The following is a 22943-nucleotide window of genomic DNA, read 5'->3' on the forward strand; positions in this document are numbered from 1 at the left end:
ATGGTAGATGTCCTCTACAATATTGCCAGGTTTAGCAAAAAACGACTGCACAGTCAAGCCAGAACTGCTATTTTGGAGAAGAGGAAGAAAAAAAACAGACAAATACAATAAGTCCCTTCAGGCTTTCCCCTTAAGAAATAACCTGTGACATCACAACTTACAGGTATGGTTCTGTGTGACATCAAAGTTAGGAAATGCAGATACTCAAGGTAGAGTTTCCTTTTGAATGCTATATTAGATTAGACTAGAGACTACAGCACAGTGCACACAACTGCAAAACCTACGTCAAGGGGTGAAGTCCCTCTCTGTAAAGGTCTTTGAACACTGCACGTCTGAAATGTTCATATATGCGTTTTGTCATATCCGTTATCCACTGAGCCACTAACAATCTTGTTGACAGATGTGAAAAAATGCAGAAAATCTAAACTGTTCTGAAATTTATTTTGACAGATGTCACTATCAGAGTTGGTTTAAAGTTAACAATAATCCGTAAATGACAAAATATGAGCTTGTATTTATTTCATCGCACTTGAAATTTTCAGGTGTAACATTTGGACTTCTGTGCAAAGACCTTATACCAATGTGCCATCTTTTTTTCCTTCTTTTTCAAATCACATACAAAGCAGTTTGTCACACTTTATCTGAGCATGACAGGAGTGCTCGTCATTCATTAAGGATGGAGTCTGGTCTGTCGTAACCAAAAAGCCTGAAATCAGTCTCATACAGCTTGTAGAGTTCCCTCCGGGCCGCTAGAGGCACAGTGCTGAACCAGTCAGCGAACCAGTTGCTGTTTGTGATTTCCCTTTTATGCGACATGGGGAACTCCACCTCACCATCTACCCTCAGCTGACGCAGAAGCTGCTCCGCATCCTCCTGGACCGACTCCATATGGCCCACAAAGTCATACTGGATCTGGCAGGGGTGGCAAAGCCGGTACGTCTGCCGCCAGTGCTCTTGGAACGAGTTGTTCTTCTCTGTAAGGGGGTCCAGGAGATACTGGATGAAGTGGGCAAAGGATGGGCGAATCCCCTTGGCGAACGCAACAGCCGCGGAGGCAGGGGGCGTCATGTCAGTGTAGAGCCGCAGGATGTTCTGTGCGTGGCTGTGGTAGAAGACCTCGTTGAGTTTCTCAAACTTGTTGCGGTAGCCAGAGATGAGTCGCACAAAGGGATCCCGCACAAACAGGAACTTTGTGTAGTTTTTTAGCTTCAGCTTTGAGAAATAAGCATCACAGAAAATGCAAATGAGAGGGTGATAGGATTTGTTAAAAATGCAGCGCACCTGAAATTCTATACAGTTTACATATTATTTTTTCAAACGAGGACTGATAGCTCAGTGACAACTGTACTGATCTTTTTAGTTATGAATTCAAGCTCTGGAATTCAAATAAGTGATTCATGATTTATTACATTTCAACATATTGATAATGATGTATTTATTCATTAGACCAGCTACCCGTGTATTATGTGGAACTGCGTTGTGTTGACCATACAATGGTCAAGCTTTCTGAACGGTTTTTGTCATGGACTTACCTCCATGAACTGACGTGAGAACTCGCCGTAACGTTTGGAGAACTTGTCGAAGGTGAAATGCACGCGTGGGTCGTGGGCCAGATCACGGGGGACAGCCTGTGCATCCTTGTAGGGGACACCGTCCTGCGCTGCAATCCCACTCAACACTATCATGACCCGCTTCCAGTTACTGCACGCCACCTAGACGCGAGGAGTAAACGTTTCGATAATTGTTGAGGGGCGCTATTTACAATTACAGGTTTAATGTTTCTTTTTTAGTTCAATGTTTGTCTTAAAAAATGCCATTGACAATGACGGAAAAGATTACGTATATTGTCCCTCATTACGACATATTGTCTCTTTATTGTTGATGACATTTAATGTTTGTGTTGGCACCGTTTGTTTTACATCACCATTACATCACCTAATCAACATGAGTTAGGCTTTAATATATTAGCACCCCTCACTTCACACAGGTCTGATCTTTTTTTTTTTGTTCTAAGGATTTAGGATTAGCAACAAGTAATCGCGGGAAGAGACATCCCGACTCAGTGACAGTGTACTTGTCATTTTTGCAACTCTGTAAGCTTGTGTGTCGTTTCCCCTGTCCTGATGACAATGTCATTGCAAGTTGCCATAACCTGCATTTGTGATACATTATATCATTTGGAGTTCCCGTCCTGAATGGGTTAATTCAGGGGTTTTCAACTGATTGTGAACCAGGGACCACCACCCTGACTTTCTTAGAATCAACCTGGCCACTGTTGTTTTGGGTGGGGATATGGGCTAAGATTAGTGCTTTTGTAACACAAGTTTGCTGTGCATCCCATGTGTATACAATACACCATTGCTTCTCAACCAATGCTACATTAATAATAATAATAATACATTTTATTTATAAGGCGCCTTTCAAGGCACTCAAGGTCGCCGTACAGGTTAAAACAGTACAAGTTAAAAGCAGAACAGTTAATAGCAGAACAAAAACACAGCTTGCAGCAGACAGTTCATGGAGGGTCATAGGCCTGCCTAAACAGATGGGTTTTGAGGTGGGTTTGGAAAGTGGTGATAGAGTCCATGTTTCTGATGTCAGGGGGGAGGGAGTTCCAGAGGTGAGGGGCAGAGCGGCTGAAGGCTCTTGACCCCATGGTGGACAGACGGGCTGGGAGGACTTTCAGGGTGAGGGAGGAGGCAGACCTGAGAGACCGGGTGGGGATGTTGATGTGGACAAGGTCAGACAGGTATGGGGGGGCGAGGTTATGGATGGCCTTGAAAGTATGGAGAAGGATCTTGTAGTCGATGCGTGATTTTATGGGAAGCCAGTGGAGTTGGTGTAAAACAGGGGTGATGTGACTGATGACAGGGGTTCTGGTGATGATACGTGCTGCAGTGTTCTGGACCAGTTGGAGTTTATGGAGAAGTTTGTGGGGGAGACCAAAAAGAAGGGAATTACAGTAATCCAGACGGGAGGTGACAAGAGCATGAACCAGGATTGCGGTACTGTGGGAAGTGAGTGAGGAGCGAAGGCGGTTGATGTTTCTGATGTGGAAGTAGGCAGACCGGATGGTGCTGTTGATGTGGGTGTGGAATGAGAGTGTGCTATCAAGGACGACACCCAGACTCTTAACCTGATTGTCAATGACTACTAATTATGTCCTAATAACAATGACTCAAACCAGACAATCCGGTGCACTTCCCCCTCTTGAGATTCTATAACTCCCTTTTCTGTTGAATTTCATCATACGTCACCAGGTCATTCAGTTCACTGTGTCTCTGTTTCTCAAAGAATCCAATCAAATACTACATAACTACATGCAATACATCCATGGACCACCAGTGGGCCACTGAAAACCAGGCCTACTGTACATGTACAGTACCTTAGGAACATAGCAGTAGATGATGCCGTGTACGTCATCCACTATAAGGTTTCCCAGTTCCTCGTAAGGGATGTCATGGATGGAGCGGTTCTTCCCAGGGTACACCAAGCCACCGCTACTGCACATCTCCTTAAGCAGAAGCTTTCTCTGCATCTGTCCGTTCAGTACAGTTACAGTCCAGGAAGGTTATCTCCACAATTCAACTCTGAAGCTGTCCATAACCTGACTCAATCATCGTTGTTTTGTATAAATGATAAATTACTTTAGCAGAATATGATGGTGTTGACGGTGAAAATAACGGATCAACAAGCTCAGAACATGTGTACGCGTCGATATAATATTTAATTTAACATCTGACCCAAAAGGGCAGTGGTTAAAGGGATTGTGACATCAATTATTTTTTTATTATTAAGTGACCAAGCACGTCCCGAAGGGATGTTGATCCCTTATTGTTTTAGTCTGTTTTTTTTTTTTCTCCCATCGGCACTTCTTATTTCATCATTAGAAAGAAGAAAAGAAAGTCAGGAGACAACACTATTTGTTTTGTTTTTCGTCTTATAAATTATTTGATCGGCCCAAAACATTGTGTTCATTGTCATGATTTGTCACGATCCGAGTCGGCTTTGTCCGCGGCGTAACCGCCTTTAAATAAATGTAATAAGAAGTGCCGATGGGAGAATGCATTGGGTTTTCATTTCCTGGGCCACTCGTTTTTCTGAAAGGGGGAGGGACTGCGGCGCTCTATACTGGAATGAGCTCCCTCTCACACTGAGGGAGATCCCCACTTTCACAGCTTTTAAAGGACAATTGAAACAGTGGCTAAAAAACAACCAGTCTTGTGATCACGGGATGGAAAATAGCATCTCTGCTAAATCCGTGTATTTACGCTACAGTTTTAATTAATATGCTCTGTCCCGTCTAAATAAACAAATATAGACTGAAGTAATTAATGCGGGTCATGTTCGTTCGCATGTTTGGAATTGTAACAGCTGAAATCAATAATATATCAGTATACCGATATTAACCTGCGGGATGCATTAAGTGAAGGTGCATTTTGATCAAAGATCCTGAGGAGAAGATGCATTTTAACTGATTTACATATAATTCAAAATGGTGGGTGATCTAGAGGTCAGAAGACAAAAGTAAGAGCACGGAACTTGTTCGGTATGAGGAGACGCATGTGTGTGTCGAAGTTTCATTGCCGACGGTCAAACGGTTCATGAGCTATGCGCACTCAAAGTTTACATTTTCAATTGAGCGCTATAGCGCCACCCTTTGGACAATGGTTGTGGGCTTCGCATCCTCACCGTTTGGCATGGCCCTCTACCATATTTCCACGTTTCCAGTTTCACGAAAACCGACTGTAAGGTTCAGACAGAACTGCTATTTTTGGCGGAAGTAGGAGAAGAAAAAAACAGACACAAACAAGAACTGCTTGGTCCTTAAATAATAGGCATGAGTCATGACAGCAACACAGCACATTAAAGGTGACTGTAGCGGCGGTTTACAGGCCGCCGCAAGGAGCTAAACATGAGAGTAAAGAGACGCTTGTCTGACGCGCACGCAATGAATTCAGGTCCATTCCAGCTGTAAGTTTTACCGTTTATTCTTGTCACCACACGAAGTTACAACAGTTCCCAGGCTTTAGCTATAACTGAACGTGGTTGTTACTGGTGATAGCTGGTGCGTTTTATACGGTCAACAAAAATGTCCTCTCCCACTGTTCACCTCCTCTCTCTATCCAACTTCCCTCACCCAAGTGACAGATAACGCCATGAAAGTAGAGTGGCAGCGCCCCAGCCCCGGTGACACGCCCACTACCTGTGCAGTGCCCATTAAAGTGACATACCTTACGTCAATCATAATAGCACATAGGATGCAAACACATTACGGCTCCTACAGTGACTGTTAATAATAATAATTACATAGAATCTAACTTGTCTATCGTGGAGCTTGGCGTGCAGGCGTGGCGAGACACCGACGTCGTCCGGGTAAATGAAGATCAGGAGGATCATGAAGGCAGAGCCCAGGAGCATGATAATACGTAGCAGTCTGGGAAGTGGAATTCCCATGGCGTCAGGGCTGGGGAGAAGTTAATTAATATTCACGGTTATTTCAAACGCTTTGAACACTGTTTCCGATAACTGAACGATTGTTCAAGTGCAAAATAGCAGATCTACACTTGTACCTACTGTATATCATTGACCTAAATCGTCAGCACTGGTTTATTATTCATCTACAGTTTTGAGTACTTAAATGATGATCTTTTGGAAAATGAGTGCCTTTCACATGCACTTTCAGGTATGAGGCCCCTGGTCTACAGTAAAGCAATGATTGCTAAGATTGAACTATTTAACACTTAATTATATTGTATAATTGAATGTTATCAATATAATTATCATTATTTGTACCAATCAATATAAATATTGATACGATTCCTCTAAATATTTATAATAATATTATAAATATTTAGAGGAATCGCCTGATGTGCAGGATATTGACCCTGAGGGAAATTCAGTTCACTGAAGATGAAAAATACTGTAGATACAGGTAAGGTTACACACGTAATTAATTATAATTATCACTTACTGTACATGAAATTCCTCGATTATATCCTTGAGTCCTCAATTGTATCTTTTTGTTGTTGGATGAACCTGTTTCTTGATATGTACTGCACACAGGAGAGTGTGCAGTGGTTAAAATGTGAGCTGTAAACTGTGTAAGGTTGAATTTGTTTGGAACTGCGCAGCAAAGAATTGTTGCTCCGCGTCCTTGGCCAAGTCAAAGTGTTTATGTTCGTTAGGCTTAGCTTCTCTTAAAGACGGAGTGCCATAATTAATGAAACCGGTCTGCCAATAAACTAGTTTAGCTTGTAGAACTTCCTGTCTCCTCATGTCCCCAAGTAACACTGTCCATCTGCAATAACCTAATATGAAGTATACTGCGCACTCATTCACCTTTGCAGCTAAGTGTCCCTTTCTCAGACTGCAACTGTAGCCTACTTACTGTATAAGACCCATTTATTGAAATCCCAAACATGGAATATACTAATAATTTAACTAATAACTAATAATTTTTCAAAAAATAATAATAATTTTAGTCTGGATATATCAAATCCTGTGTTGAGCATCACACAAGAATAGCATGCACTTTATGAACAAAATAACACCCAAACCAGACAATTAATTAAAAGGTTTCATAATTTAAGTCTGCTTGAGGTGTAATACAGCTTTAACCCATTCTGACCTGAGATCAGATTCATACGACTCGGTTTCCACTGGACACACACTGGTCTGATTAACCCATTCTGACCTGAGATCAGATTCTAAAAATGTCAGTCGTTCTTCGATTTTTCAAAAATAGCAGACCTACAAGCTCGTGCTATGAGTTTGTAGATCTGCTATTTTTCAATAGCTAAAGCATAACATGATGCTAACACCAAAATGGGTTCCCGTTCAGAATGGGTTAAACAAAATAGCAGACAGTGGCATTGGTACATATCTGAACTCATCTTCTCCTCCTACAGTGCGTGTCAACCACATAGCCGACATTGGCATGGCCCTTCTCAGCTTCAATTATGTTTTTCATACCAATTGTTGCATAGAAGCATCATGGTTTTGTTATACACACCCATGGTACTGTGCCAAGAGAACTCACAAATAAGAACAAACGCATTCACACTCAGTCAAGTTGTCTACCGATGTAGACAACTCACCCTAACCTAACCTCCCACAGGGAAGCACACCTAAACCTAACCTAAGAGTCTGTTTCATTATTTAATTATACTTATTTATAATACTCGTTTTATGAAGGCTTACATTTTATACTGTGAATTAATTGCACTAGCAAAGTGTAACATGCAGTGAGGACGGAACGTTTGTTCTACCCCATGGGTTCTCCTAATATAAGGAGCGCAGCTTCCGGTACATTCCGGTTACATTCTGGAAAGAAAAGCCAACAAGTCAAATCTTTTCATTGCTCCGTCTTTATCCCTGTTTAATGTTTATAGCTAGGCGGGAAATTGCTGTTTTCAATACATGATAGTTCAGTTGGTGATAAAAGCATGAAATTCGGCAAAACAAAGGACCTTCATATGACCCTAATATGATAATCAACCTCGGGCCACGCAGAATTTAAAAATTTCAAGGTGGCCCGCAAGTTTCAAAAATGCCTGCGACTGGACATACGTTTTGTGCATAATATAATTACAAATTCTTTCTTTCTTTATGATGGGATAATTGGCACTCAAAGCCTAAACTGGTGACCACCAGGTGTCGCTGAAAGAGTTTTAATTTCCCTTCTGGGATTAATAAAGTATTTCTATTCTATTCTACTGTATTTTGTTCCGGAGCTGGGCTTTAGACTTCCATAACTCCAGTTCCCAAAAGGCCCAGCTGGCCCCAAAACTTGGTCTGTGTTCTTAAGCCCTAACCACACCAAAGGGTCACCATGCAAACTCCTTGGGTCCAAACGGTTGCAAGGAGTTAAAGCTAAAACCGTCTCGACCCTTTGGTGTGGTTTGGGCCATTAAATTCCATGCGTTGAATATAGGGTCAACGTGGGTCAACGGACAACGGTAAAGCCGTCTTTGGTGTGGTTAGGGCTTTAGACCCACACATGGTACTGGACCTGGTTTTACTAGGAAGTACCTCTGAACACAAGGTCGCACAAGTGCTGTGTTATAGCCACTTCAAATGGCCATACACACATCGGGGATCATTGCTCTTATCAGCCCAGACATAGAAATCCAGTGTTATTAAAGACTTTGATTTAAACACATACAGTAGCAAGCAGCAGACCCAGCAAGGATGGGCTATACAGACTTGGTGTGCCAATATCCTCCTGTGTTGTTGTTCATATGCGTGATTAACAAAGCACAGGAGTCTTAATTACACAACAGTCTCATCAATTGCCTATTTTATATATTTATTACCTTGGATGTGATTTACCGATGGGAACGGCTTCTCATTTAATTTCCCCTCTGGGATTAACCCATTTTGGGGGCGGGAACCCCTTTTGGTGTTAGCATTATGTTATGCTTTAGCTATTGAAAAATAGCAGATCTACAAGCTCATAGCGCGCCACCGAGTGGCGCGCTACGAGCTTGTAGGTCTGCTATTTTTGAAAAATCGTGAAAATGCGACACAGATCTTTGAATATATATTCTTTCAGAAGCCTTTTCTTTTCTTTTTTTGACGTCAGGCCAAAATGGGTTAAGGAAGATTGATGAGTGTTACTGTTTTTTCTTCTTTTCTTTAAAGGGCCCCGACAAAGGTACAGACCCCACAGCTGCAGACCTGGAGGACAGTCCCACAGAGTCCCTGGACGATGTTGATAATAGCCAGAAGCTCGTTTACTCCCTCAACGACAGACCACCGTGGTACCTCTGCATTCTGCTAGGCTTCCAGGTACGTTCGGGCTCTCACACCTTGCTCAAGGACGCTTTGATTGGATTAGTGGGCACTTGACACAGTCGCCACTGGTCACTGTTCAAACTCCCCTAACCACAGTAATAATTCTCAAGAAAAGCCAACATGTATAGACTTTATTAGAGAGAGAGAGAGAGAGAGAGAGAGAGAGAGAGAGAGAGACACAATGGCAGTATGTCAGCGACAGGCTACCGGTCATTTTCAAAGAAAGCTAGTACAAAGTAAGTGACACTCAACACTTGTTGCTATACGTGACGCCGGGTGTGACGCTCTGGACTCTGCTCTGCCTCCAATGATGCACTGAAGCATCAACCAATCATGTTTCGGTTTTTTTAACCAGCTAATCTCCGGCACTGTTGGCCCAGTCGCTACGAAACTGTGCACATGACACACACACACACACACACACACACACACACACTCCCTGGATGCTAATTCCGAACCTCTGCCACGAATCTTCTGGTGGAGACCTGTGCTCTGAGGACTTTTTCACGTTTTGTAGCTTTGCAGAGTTTTGTAGCTTAGTGTTGAATGCAGTATTAGTCTACTACTGTAGCTGTGTCTAGCTGTGATGTATTATTTTACTGTTGTTGAGAGTGAAGAGCACGAGAGGTGCGCAAAACTATGGGAATACAATAGTTTTTTGTTTTCTGGGGACGCGTTTCTGTGAGTGTGATGACTCCCTATGCTGCTCTCTTCTGAAGACCAGTAAGGCTAGATCACACAGAAGGAAATTAATTGCTTCAAGCGGCATCCTATGTGGACTAATAATAAGTATGCGTCACGGAGACTCTCAGAAGGTTCTGGGTTGAACTTCACAGCACAACAGCCATGAGATGGGACTCATACAGTAATAATTAGTTACACAGGATCTCTGCAATGCGTGTTCAAGCACCAGCCATGCTGCCTATGGGCTCAGAAAATCTAAAATAATTGCATTAGTTTAATAATATGTCAAACTCATTTGTATTTTTTAGTAATTCAATAAACATTACCTCTTTAACAAAACCATGTCATGCCAGGACAACCCAAAGTTGTGGAAACCATTACAATTTACAATTTAGGCATTTAGCAGACGCTCTTAATCCAGAGCGACTTACATAAAAAGTAGTTATCATGAAACATGCGTAAGTTAAGAACGTAACAGTGGAATGTCTATATAATGAAACTATACCTATATACTGTACTATACTATGCTATACATATGTACTATGAAGGGCTATGACTACATATAATGCAATTCTAGTGCTGTCTACATAACATGCTATAAGTCTGTATCAAATGCTATCTAAGTCTACAAAAGTGCTATCTAAGGGGGTAGGGTAAGTACTACGGGCCATGATGGAGTCTGAAAAGGTGGGTTTTCAGACTACGGCGGAAGATTAGGAGTGATGCTGCAGTTCTGATTGCCACGGGAAGTGCATTCCACAGTTTTGGAGCCAGAAGGGAGAACAGTTTAGGACGTGTGGAGCGTTGTCGCGGCCATGCACCGTTTCTATGGTTGGATGGATTCGTGACCTTGGGCACACATTGGGTTAATCCGAACAAGATAACCAACATCTGTTTCAAGTTACTTTTCTCTCTGTTCCTTTCATTTGCTCCTCATACGTCCAGTTAATCCGTATGTCCAGCAGAATTTGTTCAAACATCTTCGTGGCTAGTCCGCTGTCAGATTTACAATTTGCAAGGCAATTTGTCAGCCCCTTGTCACAGAGGTTTACACATAAAACCATCCATCCATTCAAAAACCACCTGGCATTAGATAAGCGAAACATTAAAAAGTTGCTTTGCAGTGGCATTACGCTTCAAACATGCCAAACACAGGGAAACAAGAATTAAGGCACACACTCTGAGAATGGGTGCCTGCTCCTAACTCTAATATACCTACACGGGAATAGAACCCGCAACACTAGCAGCAATAGTGCCTTGCTTTTCCCAACAAGCTTAATTATGTTACAGCTACAGATACAGATGTAGATAGTGACCAAAATAAAGACTTCTCTTCTGTCTTCCTTATATTTTCTCCATGAAAACACTATTGTCATTTATCTGTTTTCACAGCACTATATACTAGCCTTTGGAGGCATCATTGCAATTCCCCTGATCCTGTCGGAGCCTCTCTGCATCGGCGACAACAACGCTGCTAAGAGCCAGCTCATCTCTACCATCTTTTTTGTGTCAGGGTTGTGCACCTTGCTCCAGACTGCTGTAGGAACAAGGTAAAACCCATGCACGCACACGCACGCACGCACACACACACGCTCGCGGATCTTAAGGATTTCACTGACTGAAGTAGGGGTCACACAAATCACATGAGCATTTAATTTTTTTTGATTTTATTGGATTTTCCCAAGAAAGAGTGTGTGTGTGTGTGTGTGTGCATGCAAGTGTGTAGTCTACATTCACCCTTCACTCTAAAAGTCTAAATAATGGAGTCAGTCAGAGTTTCAGAAACTTTTTGAACAGAGGCCTCACTGCCTGCGGAATAGAGATAGAACACTTTCACTTTGAGTCACCCTGAGGTGGTTCATCTTAAGACCCCGCTACAAGATCGGACAGCCTCTGCAAAAAGAGGGGAAATCCCCCAATCTTTCCAAGAAGAGCATCAGAATATTTTCTTCAGCGAGGATTCTTTATTGACACTTAATCTTTTATTATTCTAGTGGGGTTTTTTACGAAAAGGAATATTTTATATTATTTATAAATGTTTATTGGTTTTTTTTACAGAAGCATTCGTTGTATTCAGCCTACCACCATGCAACCATTGAATGTCATGTAACCAGTTACTTTTCTCTCCTCCAACAAAAACATCAGAAACGTACAAAAAAAACTAGATAAAGTGCCCCTCGGGGCAAAGGTCTACACCAGGGCAGGTCAGGTTGTGGCCTCCTGGTGGTGCTATAATAGGCCAATGTGAAAAGGTTGCCATTTCTCAGCCTAGTAGGAAAGTCTGTGAAAGATGTCACGTAAATTGCACGCTGCGTTCATGATTTGAGGCATTTTGAACCTACGTGTGTGTAACTAAACTCCACTGCCAGAGGGGGGGAAAATCAAGTTTTACTTAACTAACTGCCATAACCTACTCACCCACAGCCATGACATCACCACATAGTGCTGCGTACCATGCAGTGGTTTGTGCAGCAGGTTCATGCCCAGACACAGCAAGGGTTTGGCTGAGCTGTATTTGCACACCTCTTGGGTTATAGGTCAACTAAGCTCATATGAAGATTTGCACGGCTGTAAATCATTCAGGCCTGCCAGACGTGGGTCTAGTTGAGACAGCACTCATGCATTTAGGTGGTTTTGAGCAGTGGTGGAAAATGTGCTCCCATTTAAAAAAAAATACTTAAAGGACCACTTCACCACTTTTCAACATATCTTCATATAATAGGTCCTCACTAATAATCATGATAAAATACCACATTTTTTTTCTATTTTTTCTATTTTTACTACTCATGGGTCTCATGGGAGGGCTGTGGGCAGTTCAGAAGCCCGGCCACCAGTGACATCATCGATGGGGAATCCAAGCTAATAGAAACTGCAGGCTTTCTAGAATACTACTACAGTACTAGTGCAGTACTAGTACAGTACTTAAGTAAATGTACGTGTACGTGTACGTATAGTTACTTTCCACCACTGGTTTTAATTGTGGATTTGTTCTAGATTATAACGACTCTGGTACTGGTCCATTGTTTGGGTTGTTTTAATTTGTGGATTTGTTCTAGATTGTAACGACCCTGGTACCGTTCCATCATCTGGGTGTGTTTTAATGTGTGGTTTTGAAGACTATTGCGCAATCTGGGGGAGCAGCCAATGGGTTAATGAGACGTGGCCTCTGGGAATATATCTGGGAATAACGCGTCTATAGCATAGTACACACACACACACACACACACACACACACACACACACACACACACACCATATAAAAAAAACCCAACGGACAACACCCCTCCACATTTTGTTGTTGACAATAGTGATTATATCATCTGTAATGTACCATTACCAATTACAAATTGTTAATGCAACCATCCTTTAATATACAAATAAAAGTAGTCCCATATTTCATGGAACACATGGTGTCTGTGCAGGATCGTTCCTCCTGGCAATTGAATATTCGAAGGATGCCGTTTCAGTCATACGTTGGGTCCAGTCTGTGATCTCTGTCGTAGCAGAACTCTTCCAGTATCAACCTGGCTGCAGTAATAAGACCTGCAGTCACTACAGTAATGCATGTTGTGCCTTGGTGACCCCCTGTGGCAGTACAGTGCCATCTCCCAAGAGATGGGCATTCCGGTAGCATTAGCCCCATCCATTCTCCAAGTTTCCCCAGTACCTCTTTCCAGAATGGTAAAACCACAGGACATTCCCAAAAAGCATGTAAAAATGTACCATTTTCCCCCTTTACATTTCCAACACCGTTTGTCTTCCACCAAGCCCATTATGTTCTGTTGTGTGACATAATAGAATGACTAAGTAGGCCAGGGGCCAGGCCAGGGCATGCATTCACGAAAAAGTTCAAATAAGCAATGTGGCCCCTGGAATTATTTTGGAAATATAGTGGCCCTCTCGATCAACGTTGGCTAACCCTGGTCTAGGCACACTATTTTTGCAGGTGAAAAGCTACATTCTACTAGCCAGTTAAAGCCAGTTAGTCCAGGACCTTAGGGATATATATGACGCTAATCAGTCTAAAAGCACCAACTTTGGCCCAGAGGACATGTTTAAGACAGACAGCACTCCCTGCTGTCGGCAGGGAGTGATTACCAAACCCTGAAAACAGCATTGAACCAAGAGCCTGACTGAAAGAAGATGAAAAAGACATGATAAAATGCAAGTTATGGAGATCAGGGGCTATATCTTACCTCTTATTTTATTATTATTATTTTTTTACTATTTTGAAATACCTTTTAAAATATTTCAAATAGCCGATCTACAAGCTCTCTACGTGTAGATCGGCTAGTTGAACTTTTTTTTTTTTTTTAACTATGTAGGCCCCTCTATCCTGATTGGATGAAGGCTGGGCCACCTAGCCATGCAAAAATGAAACCTACGTTTTTTTTTACCCCAGGGGTTAACTGGGGACAGGGAGGAACTTCTTATATGGTCAGCACACTCTATAGTAGGGAGGATTATCACAACAAAACAAAGAAGATATTTAAATTAAGTGAAATCACTGAATATACCTTTAACCCCCTAAATGTGATGATCCACAGGTTACCAATCCTCCAGGGGGGGACATTCAGCTTCATCACTCCCACATTAGCCATCCTTGCTCTTCCCAAATGGCAGTGTCCGGAGCCTGGGGACCCTGGGGCCCCCGTCATGGTGTCTGTGCAGCTGGAGAATGGAACCAGCGCCCCGATGCAGATTAGCTCTGACGAGGTGTGGATGTCACGGATGCGTGAGGTACCTCATTTTCTCATCATTTCCTTCTACTGGTTAGGTACTATGTATGTGAAGTTACATTAAAGGAGTATTCCGGATTAACCATGTTCTTACCTTAATGTTATTATATCCAATAATGACTGACTGAGTAAGGATCGATGCATGATATTTTTATATTCTCAGATTTAGTTTTTGACATTATATTTAGGGTCTCAATGAACATCTATCACATTCTTGTCATAAGCCTCGCTATAATCTTGATAATTATAGGATACAGTCCGTATGTAATATGCAATAAAACAAAAGCAATAACGCATGTATTTTCTTGTCGCCTATAAAGATCCAGGGAGCCATCTTGATTTCGTCTCTGCTCCAGATCGTCCTGGGCTTTACTGGACTCGTGGGCTTGGTGCTGAAGTTCATCGGGCCTCTCGCCATCGCTCCCACCATCAACCTCATTGGACTCTCATTGTTCATCGAGGCTGGGAAGAAGTCCGGAGCCCACTGGGGAATAGCAGCCCTGTGAGTGGAAAGTGCAAGTTCATTGCAGTGTCTTCAGTACAAGCTATACCTCACTGGAAGCTCAGGCCTGTAAATAATTACATTTTTACAAAGAATAATCTCTGAAAGAGAAAACTATACCACTCACATATCTGTCCTTTAAAGCAGGTGTTCTCAATGTTTTTGGCTGGCGAGGGACCCCCGGAAATGCTTTGGTCATGACCCCTGCCCCGCCCCCCTCCCCACCACCAATAAAAATCGACCTCTACCACCTTAATAATAGAAAAAAGACATCATAAATAAATACTGAAAACAAATATAATCCTCCTTGACAGCCATCGACCCCTATAGGGGCTAATGGTTTCTTTATTCGTTTGTTATTGAAATGAATTGAAGTCTGCATCCTGATCCAGCTAGAATACAAGCTCAAATTCTACCGGCTGAAGCTAACTCCATTGAGATAAATAGGCTGGCTGTCTCGACCCCTGAACCTCTGTAGTTCAGGGGTCCTCGACCCACGGGTTGAGAACCCCTCCACTACAGTACGATTAATGAGACGCCCACCATACAGATCGCCCACGGACACCTAGATGCAAGCGCCATGATAAAATGTAAGCTTTACAGATCTGGTCTGGATTATTCCTTGACATCTTAAACTCCATACAGTGACTCATAATGCTGTAGTTAGAGCCAATGTACAAAATACATACAGCATTTCTGCAGTGGTGTGATATGAGCTGGAGCTCATTATAGCCTTGAGCAACCCAACCGGAAAACTATAAATCGATGAGAACCGATAGCTAGATATGAACAGTGGAAGACCCACCATATACTGTACATCAAGGCCGATATCTCACAGACATCCTGCAGGAAGATAACGTGACAAAATGCAGGCTTGAATGACGTACTAGATCATGCAAGGACAGCATTGTAAACTTATATACCGGGCTACAGTATGTGTAGGCAAGCCACACCATAAAGCCTTGAATAGCTTATAGTGTATGAAACATCCAATAATGGTATACTAGTACAAACTAGGTGGATAGAGTACAGTTCAAGATTTCAAGGTTGTAGCCTACTATATTTGTACAGCTTGTGTACAGGTACCGTACATACGTATTTTAATTTGGCTTCCTTCAGACAATTCAGTAGCATAGATAATAACAGTAGAATAATGATACAAAACGTGAAAAGATTTAACCCATTTTGGACTGATTAAAAAAAGGCTTCTAAATCTTTCTGAAAAACCCATGTTTCAGCGGTGTCAGCAGTGCTCAACCTTTTTCATGTCAAGGACCCCCAGAATTATGCTCTATTGGGCCACGGACCCCCATCTCAAAATATGTAGTTCCAGGGGACGCCCCAGAAGCAAATATTTTAGTTAAAAATGTTCGCTCTGAAATATATATTCAAAGATTTGCACCACATTTTCACGATTTTTCTAAAATAGCAGACCTACAAGCTCGTAGCACGCCACTCGGTGGCGCGCTATGACTGTACCAACCAAGCCTGTTCTAAAACATGCCAGCACTCTCCTGCAGCATTTCCACCAACCATTTTTTATGCATTTAAACAACTTAACAAGACTTGGTCACTATTACCGGCTGGCGGCTGACTGTCTTACAGGCACTTCAGTGTGAATGTGGCAATTCAATTAATGTAGACAAAATTTGGGTTCATTAAGCCGAAATGCAGTTGGTTTAAGTAAACTTACGTGGGAAATCCACGTGGTGGCGAGCATACCGTAGGTATGGAAATGCTATGAATAGATTTTCAAGAGGTGTGTGTGTGTGTGTGTGACAAATCTACAGTATAGGAAGAAGGCTGACAATGTGCAGGTTTTGCGCGCATATATTGTCAGTGGTGTGTCATTGAAACCTTCATAGATCATATTATTGTAAGAACCTAGGCTGTGTGACACATTTTCACAAAATCGTCTTTGGGCCTTTTGGACAAAAATGTGAATTAAAATATATTGCATCATTCAAAACTATTCCTATTTATACAGATTGAGGCGTTATGGATTTTTAGACTTGTGAAGCGGCTGGTATGTCTTGGCTTGTTTTTCATTGATAACCGTCGTAAAAAGTGATAACACTGTATGTGAAAATGAATTATGGCGGCAATGTTGGGGGGGCAGCCTGAGGAGCATTATTAATCATTCTAAACTGGTGGGACTGGGAGGGAGATACTGCATATCAATTGTGCAATTGTGATAAATGTGAGTCCAATAGTTTAATCCATAGTATTTAATCTTCATGAAGCTGCTTTCCTGGGAGTTGCCCTTTGATTTACCTTTGGCCATTAGCCAACTCCAACCCAACCCAATGGTGAAATTTGTCTTTGTTTTCCTACTGCCGGGCCCTGGAATGTCATTGAAATACATTGAATGAACCTTTGTGGGATTTAAAAGGGTCAGTTCGTCCAGTCTCTGCCGCCATGTCTGTCTGGATGATACTCAGACACATCCTTCTTAACCCTTTCATCACCCATGCGCTTTCCCACCACACGGTCAGCTCAGCCCAAGAAGAGGCACATTGTCTTATCTTATATTTCTGAAACTATAGTTCTGCTCTGTAATATGTGTCAATTCAGGGACAGAGGAATATGTTCATATTATTTCAGGAATAATACAGTATGAGCACGCTGGCTCAGGTCTGGGGGTGAGGAAGGGGCTCCAACACCTCTTCCACCCTCTGACCCTCAACACAGAACTGAACCCCTGCAGAGTTGTTGTGTTCTCATTTCCCTTCTCTAATCCCTGTACACCGGACTGCATGGCCACGCAGGTAGCCTGGAAACCAGACTAATCTGTAAAAAGTCTGGCCCCGCTCGGCCGTGATTGTATTTCGCTTTCCCCAAAGTTGTGGGGCACCAATCAGAGCCCAGTATGGTTTATCACTGGAGGCATTTTTCTAATCCACCCCTTGGAAATGCACCCAGGTTCCACACAGAGATTCCAGACTAATATCTAGGTAGTGATATTAGTCTGCCAATGCCAGGCCAACGCACAGGTCAATTAACCCATTCTGACCGGGAACCCGTTTTGGTGTTCAGCATCATGTTATGCTTTAGCTATTGAAAAATAGCAGATCTACAAGCTCATAGCGCGCCACCGAGTGGCGCGCTACGAGCTTGTAGGTCTGCTATTTTTGAAAAATCGAAGAACGACTGACATTTTTAGAATCTGATCTCAGGTCAGAATGGGTTAATCAGACCAGTGTGTTGTCCAGTGGAAACCTCGTATGAATCTGATCTCAGGTCAGAATGGGTTAAGTGCATTACGTGAACCTGACACAATTGATGACATTCAGACCGTGGCCATCTTGCCAGGTGCTAACTAGGTGCAACTTCCTAGCCTGGGTTCCAGATTTGCTGCGTTCCGCAGGTCTGAAATGTCACTTTACAATGCGAAGTGACAATTAAGGTTAGGCAGAAAAAGTCCTATCTGATTGTATTAAACAACGTCAAACTCACCAACTTGCACCGAGCAAAAGTCACATCCCCATTTACATCAATGCTGCCGCAGTGGAGAGGGTCAGTGACTTGGGTCATATGAGCTTCCAGGATGTACGTCGGATGTCATGTTAAAGATTCTAGCCACCCCAACCTCTGGCATTAGTAAAGAAAGCAACCTCTTACCTGACAATCAGGCGTATGAAAGAACAGGCTAGGATAAACAAAGAATAAGCTTGGGAAACACACATTTTCAGAAAGGTGGGACCAATCATGCTTCAATCATACCATATATTCTACAATCATATTTATAATGCACCCTATACAGTACAGTACACGATATTTATGTAGAGAATGTGCATACCGTCTGTTTTTACCGTCCTGTGCTGTATGGTCAATGCAATAATTGTAATGATAGTGATCTATTCTTCTGTGTCCATATCTGACTGTACCAGTGTCACCAAGACAAGTACCCTGCTTGGTGAATACCGTGATTCTGGTTCTGTTTTCTAAAACATCTCTCTCTCTCTCTCTTTGTTTTTTGTAACAGGACAGTGTGCCTGATCCTTCTGTTCTCGCAGTATCTCAGTAAAGTGAATGTTCCAATGATTGCTTACAAGGACAAGAAGTGGAAGGTCTTCCAGTATCCCCTGTTCAAGCTCTTCTCGGTGAGTCACTCTCAAGCTTAAAGTCTGATTTATTCGTTGTCCTATAATACGACACATTGTGAGCTTGCAGATCTGTTGTTTTCACCGCTGAATATTGTTGAACGAAATTCGTTGCGATTGGGCGGAGAAGTTCTTATTCATTCTTATTAGATTTGCTGCGTTTGGCTGTGAGGGCAACGATGCAGTACTGTATGTCGTCGGGGACTGGACGTCTCTCTCTCTCACTCTCTCTCTCTCTGTGTGTGTGTGTGTGTGTGTGTGTGTGTGCCTGCGTACTCTTATTTTGGGCACGTGGAGGCACAGTACAGACTGACAGCTCCGAGTCAGACATTTACAATAGCCTTATACTGTATGGACTCCCATTGATGATCCGATCATCATATAAAATTATTATGCATATGCATTTGAAGTATTTATATTCTCTTATATTTAGCCCACACGGCATGCAGTGTTTTATGTGTTTCCTTAAGCAATTGATTAATGTGTTTGTCTGACCATATTTCGATGAGGGCTTCAGTCTCCTCATTCGACCACGTCTATCCACGGTAACGGGACATCTTTGCGCCGCGTGGGGCTGGGAATAATTTGCTTTATTTTAACCAGAATTCCTTGTTTCATATTGTCAAGTCAAGGTTTAGAGACTGTAGATTTGCATTAGAGGACATGGAGTAACAAGTTAGTGTATTATAAGAGCAGGTGCAAATTAAACAAGCAGGTGCAAATGAATCCATCCTTCCATCCATCCACATTGTTGTGGTACGTCAACAAGCAATATGCTACTTTTTAGTGTCTACGTCCAGGATAGAGGAATATCACCTTTATCCCTTTTTCAATTTACAACGTCAACAAGGTAATAAAAACAATCAAATTAAAACACAAGATTAATAACACGGCAAAAAGAAAAGCAAAACAAAACAGCAAAACATTGACCTACACAAATAGGCCAGGTAGACATTTCACAGCCCAAAATGCAAACGAAATAAATATGTTTTCAGCAACTTCTTAAAAATGTCAACAGACTCTGCATTCTTTATGGAAACGGGGAGGGCATTCCACATTGTAGGAGCAGCTCACATAATTCCGGTAGCAGGGTAAGATTATGACATGAATATAAGATATCAGCATGATATATATCAGGCATAAGCATTACTTATAATATATAAAATTATCAAAGCCTGACCACAAATGTTTGGTTTGTCATCACAAGCACAATGAAGCAGTGCTATAGGTAATGAATGAAGTGGCACTGCTAAATTATTCCTTCATGAATAACTTAACCTTAACCGTCTGTAATGTTTTTCACTAAAGGATTAAGTTGAGGCAACTTTCTCTGAACCACATTGTTTAACTTTAATGTCACAGATGTCTGTCGACATGTGCCGAAACTATTTTAATGATCGATGATCAACACAGATCATCGATGTGAGTCATTCGAAATTCCCTCCAGCAAATGCAAGCCTATGCGAAACCTTTGAAGGGGTGAATGACACTATGTACAGTGCATGGGTGAGGTGGTTGTGACGGCTGCAGCAGACAGGACCTGTTTCTAAGCCCCTCAGGTATTAATATCTGTCATCAGGATGTATCAAAGTGTAGGCTTAGGCTACCACCAAGGTGCTGGGTTGAACACGCATACTGTCCTTTAACCCATTCTGAACGGGAACCCATTTTGGTATTAGAATCATGTTATGCTTTAGCTATTGAAAAATAGCAGATCTACAAGCTCATAGCGCGCCACCGAGTGGCGCGCTATGAGCTTGTAGGTCTGCTATTTTTGAAAAATCGAAGAACGACTGACATTTTTAGAATCTGATCTCAGGTCAGAATGGGGTTAATCAGACCAGTGTGTGTCCAGTGGAAACCTCGTATGAATCTGATCTCAGGTCAGAATGGGTTAAGGACCACCCACCCATATGTGTACCTCAGAGCTTACAATCAGTGTTCCTCTAGTAAATAAGTAAGTAAATTTTATTTATATAGCACCTTTCACAGAGAGGACTCACAAAGTGCTTTACAATACAATACAAATACAGAACAAAGTAAACAAGCAAACAATGCAGATAAAACATGAGCTGTACAATTCAGCTCAAACAAGACAACAATATGATCATCATAAGTACATAATAAAACAAAAGATAGGTTCATTAAGTCAGGAGCAACTGACTGCTGGAATGAATCATCCAATTTCACTGAATGATGTTACCCTTGCTTAAGGATAATTCAATCATTCTGAAGTATAGAGAGTGTTTTTCATTAAGATTTCCTGGCAATATTTATTATTTTTACATTATTATTATTATTATTATTATTATATAAAACTATAACCAGTACTAGTCACTAGACACAAAATAATAAATCTATAGCCAAGAGGCTCGCTCCACTTAACATATCTTTTGGAGCCAGACAGACCAAATAGGGTTATTATAATATACTCGTCATATTATGATGGGTGACATAATTATGTACAGTGATGTTTGAAAACGTTTCCCACGCATTTCCCTTCAGTGCGTCGGTCTTTCTGTTCCACGTCCAGGAAAACTTGGACAATCTAAAAGCACATGCACGCACGCAAGCCCTCGTTTCAACAGCTGTGCACATTTCTACAGTAGGCCTGTTACTGTAATATCAACAACAGCAACAACACCAGGAAAAACAACGACGACGACGACGACCATGCGATGGAAATCAGCCACACTGTGCATGCAGGGAACGGATAATAGATGGAAATCAGCCACACTGTGCATGCAGTGGACGGATAATAGATGGAAATCAGCCACACTGTGCATGCAGTGAACGGATAATAGATGGAAATCAGCCACACTGTGCATGCAGTGAACGGATAATAGATGGAAATCAGCCACACTGTGCATGCAGTGAACGGATAATAGATGGAAATCAGCCACACTGTGCATGCAGTGAACGGATGATAGATGGAAATCAGCCACACTGTGCATGCAGTGAACGGATAATAGATGGAAATCAGCCACACTGTGCATGCAGTGAACGGATAATAGATGGAAATCAGCCACACTGTGCATGCAGTGAACGGATAATAGATGGAAATCAGCCACACTGTGCATGCAGTGAATGGATAATAGATGGGAATCAGCCACACTGTGCATGCAGTGAACGGATAATAGCGGAAGGTGCAACAGTTTTAAAAGCGGGATCAATCAACGAACATGATTCAAAATGTAAGCCTTCAAACTGAAGTGGTTATTTTAATCAGCTAATTTCCTTCAGAATACGCATTTGAGGGGTATCTCTGATGCCCCCCCCTGCCTCCCTGGCCCGCTCTTGGGGCGATATCATGGACGATGAGGAGCCCGTAGAGGAACTTCCATCCTACCAGGAGGATCCTCCTCTCCCCGATTACGGTGGTTAAATAATCCTCGATGAGGCTGCTGTATACGCGTTCCCGCCCCTCAACCTGATCAAGCCAGATCAGGACTCGACGGTTGTCTCTGCTCCTCGTAACCCCAGCCTGGGGCTCCTGGAGGTCAGAAATAGCTGCTCTCCTATATGACCGGCCGTGGCAGCACCCACTCAGACGGGACCTGCTCGCACAGGCGGGGTTCAACATATTTCACCCAGACCCAAAGGCCCTGAGCCTCTGGCTCTGGCCCGTGAGAGGATGGTCACTTCCGTCCTGGACTACAATTCCCATAATGCTTTGGTTCACTGCTAGTCCTTGTGGGTAGGGGGAGGGCTGTATTCCTACAGCCCTCCTATGAGACACAGACTGAGTAGGAAATAATTGTGCCATTTTATTCATGACCATTAGTGAGGACCTATTATATGAAGATAGGTTGAAAAGTGGCGAAGTGGTCTTTTTAAGTGCTCAGATGGGTGCATGGTCCACGTGCATTTTCAGAGCATGTTTATTTCCTATTTATTGATGCCACAATATATTTTTACGCTATTAAAAATCACACCTGTGTGAACCAAGTGGCGCAACTCCCCTCTCTAAAAGCTGAATAACTCCTAATCTACGGAGCTCTCCATGGTTTGGTCCATTAGCGCGATTTTCGGAGGTTTTTGCTGATAATCCGGTGGTCTAGATGGAAACATTGGTGCTTTCTAGAGCAACGATGGCTATATTTTAGCTCGCTAGCA

The 22943-nt window shown here is 42.4% G+C and overlaps 2 protein-coding genes across 3 annotated transcripts in view; one reads left to right on the top strand and one right to left on the bottom strand.

The window, feature by feature from the left end:
• Window positions 1-502: 502 nt before the first annotated feature.
• On the bottom strand, window positions 503-6145 carry LOC308314253 (carbohydrate sulfotransferase 12-like). 2 transcript variants are annotated; one of them, XM_080761790.1, is made up of 5 exons: window positions 5980-6145; window positions 5323-5467; window positions 3386-3538; window positions 1533-1712; window positions 503-1212 (listed from the first exon to the last, which is right to left on the bottom strand). In XM_080761790.1, the coding sequence occupies exons 2-5, from the start codon at window positions 5455-5457 to the stop codon at window positions 664-666; spliced, it is 1017 nt and encodes a 338-aa protein (XP_080617916.1). In that variant the 5' UTR covers window positions 5458-5467; window positions 5980-6145; the 3' UTR covers window positions 503-663. The 2 variants fall into 2 exon arrangements, with proteins under 2 accessions (XP_080617916.1, XP_080617917.1); XM_080761791.1 differs by lacking the exon at window positions 3386-3538.
• Window positions 5660-22943, top strand: part of LOC308314600 (solute carrier family 23 member 1) — a gene marked incomplete at both ends in the record, with an annotated part of 58990 nt that continues 41706 nt past the window's right edge. The window contains 7 exons of the mRNA XM_080762230.1: window positions 5660-5686; window positions 7937-8056; window positions 8647-8793; window positions 10876-11033; window positions 14031-14223; window positions 14543-14724; window positions 18710-18827. Of these exons, the coding sequence (XP_080618356.1) occupies window positions 5660-5686; window positions 7937-8056; window positions 8647-8793; window positions 10876-11033; window positions 14031-14223; window positions 14543-14724; window positions 18710-18827 (945 nt within the window). The remainder of the gene's footprint in view (window positions 5687-7936; window positions 8057-8646; window positions 8794-10875; window positions 11034-14030; window positions 14224-14542; window positions 14725-18709; window positions 18828-22943) is intronic.

This window comes from Protomyctophum bolini, assembly GCF_963924005.1.
Source record: "Protomyctophum bolini genome assembly, chromosome: 4".
NCBI classification, from domain to species: domain Eukaryota; kingdom Metazoa; phylum Chordata; class Actinopteri; order Myctophiformes; family Myctophidae; genus Protomyctophum; species Protomyctophum bolini.

Bases quoted from the DNA above. Each gene is read 5' to 3' on its own strand.
- LOC308314253 (XM_080761790.1), bottom strand. From the start codon at position 5,457: ATGGGAATTCCACTTCCCAGACTGCTACGTATTATCATGCTCCTGGGC. The intron at 3,539-5,322 runs GTTAGATTCTAT...CTGAACGGACAG, and splicing joins CCAAGCTCCACGATAGACAA to ATGCAGAGAAAGCTTCTGCT. The intron at 1,713-3,385 runs GTACTGTACATG...CCTCGCGTCTAG, and splicing joins TCTACTGCTATGTTCCTAAG to GTGGCGTGCAGTAACTGGAA.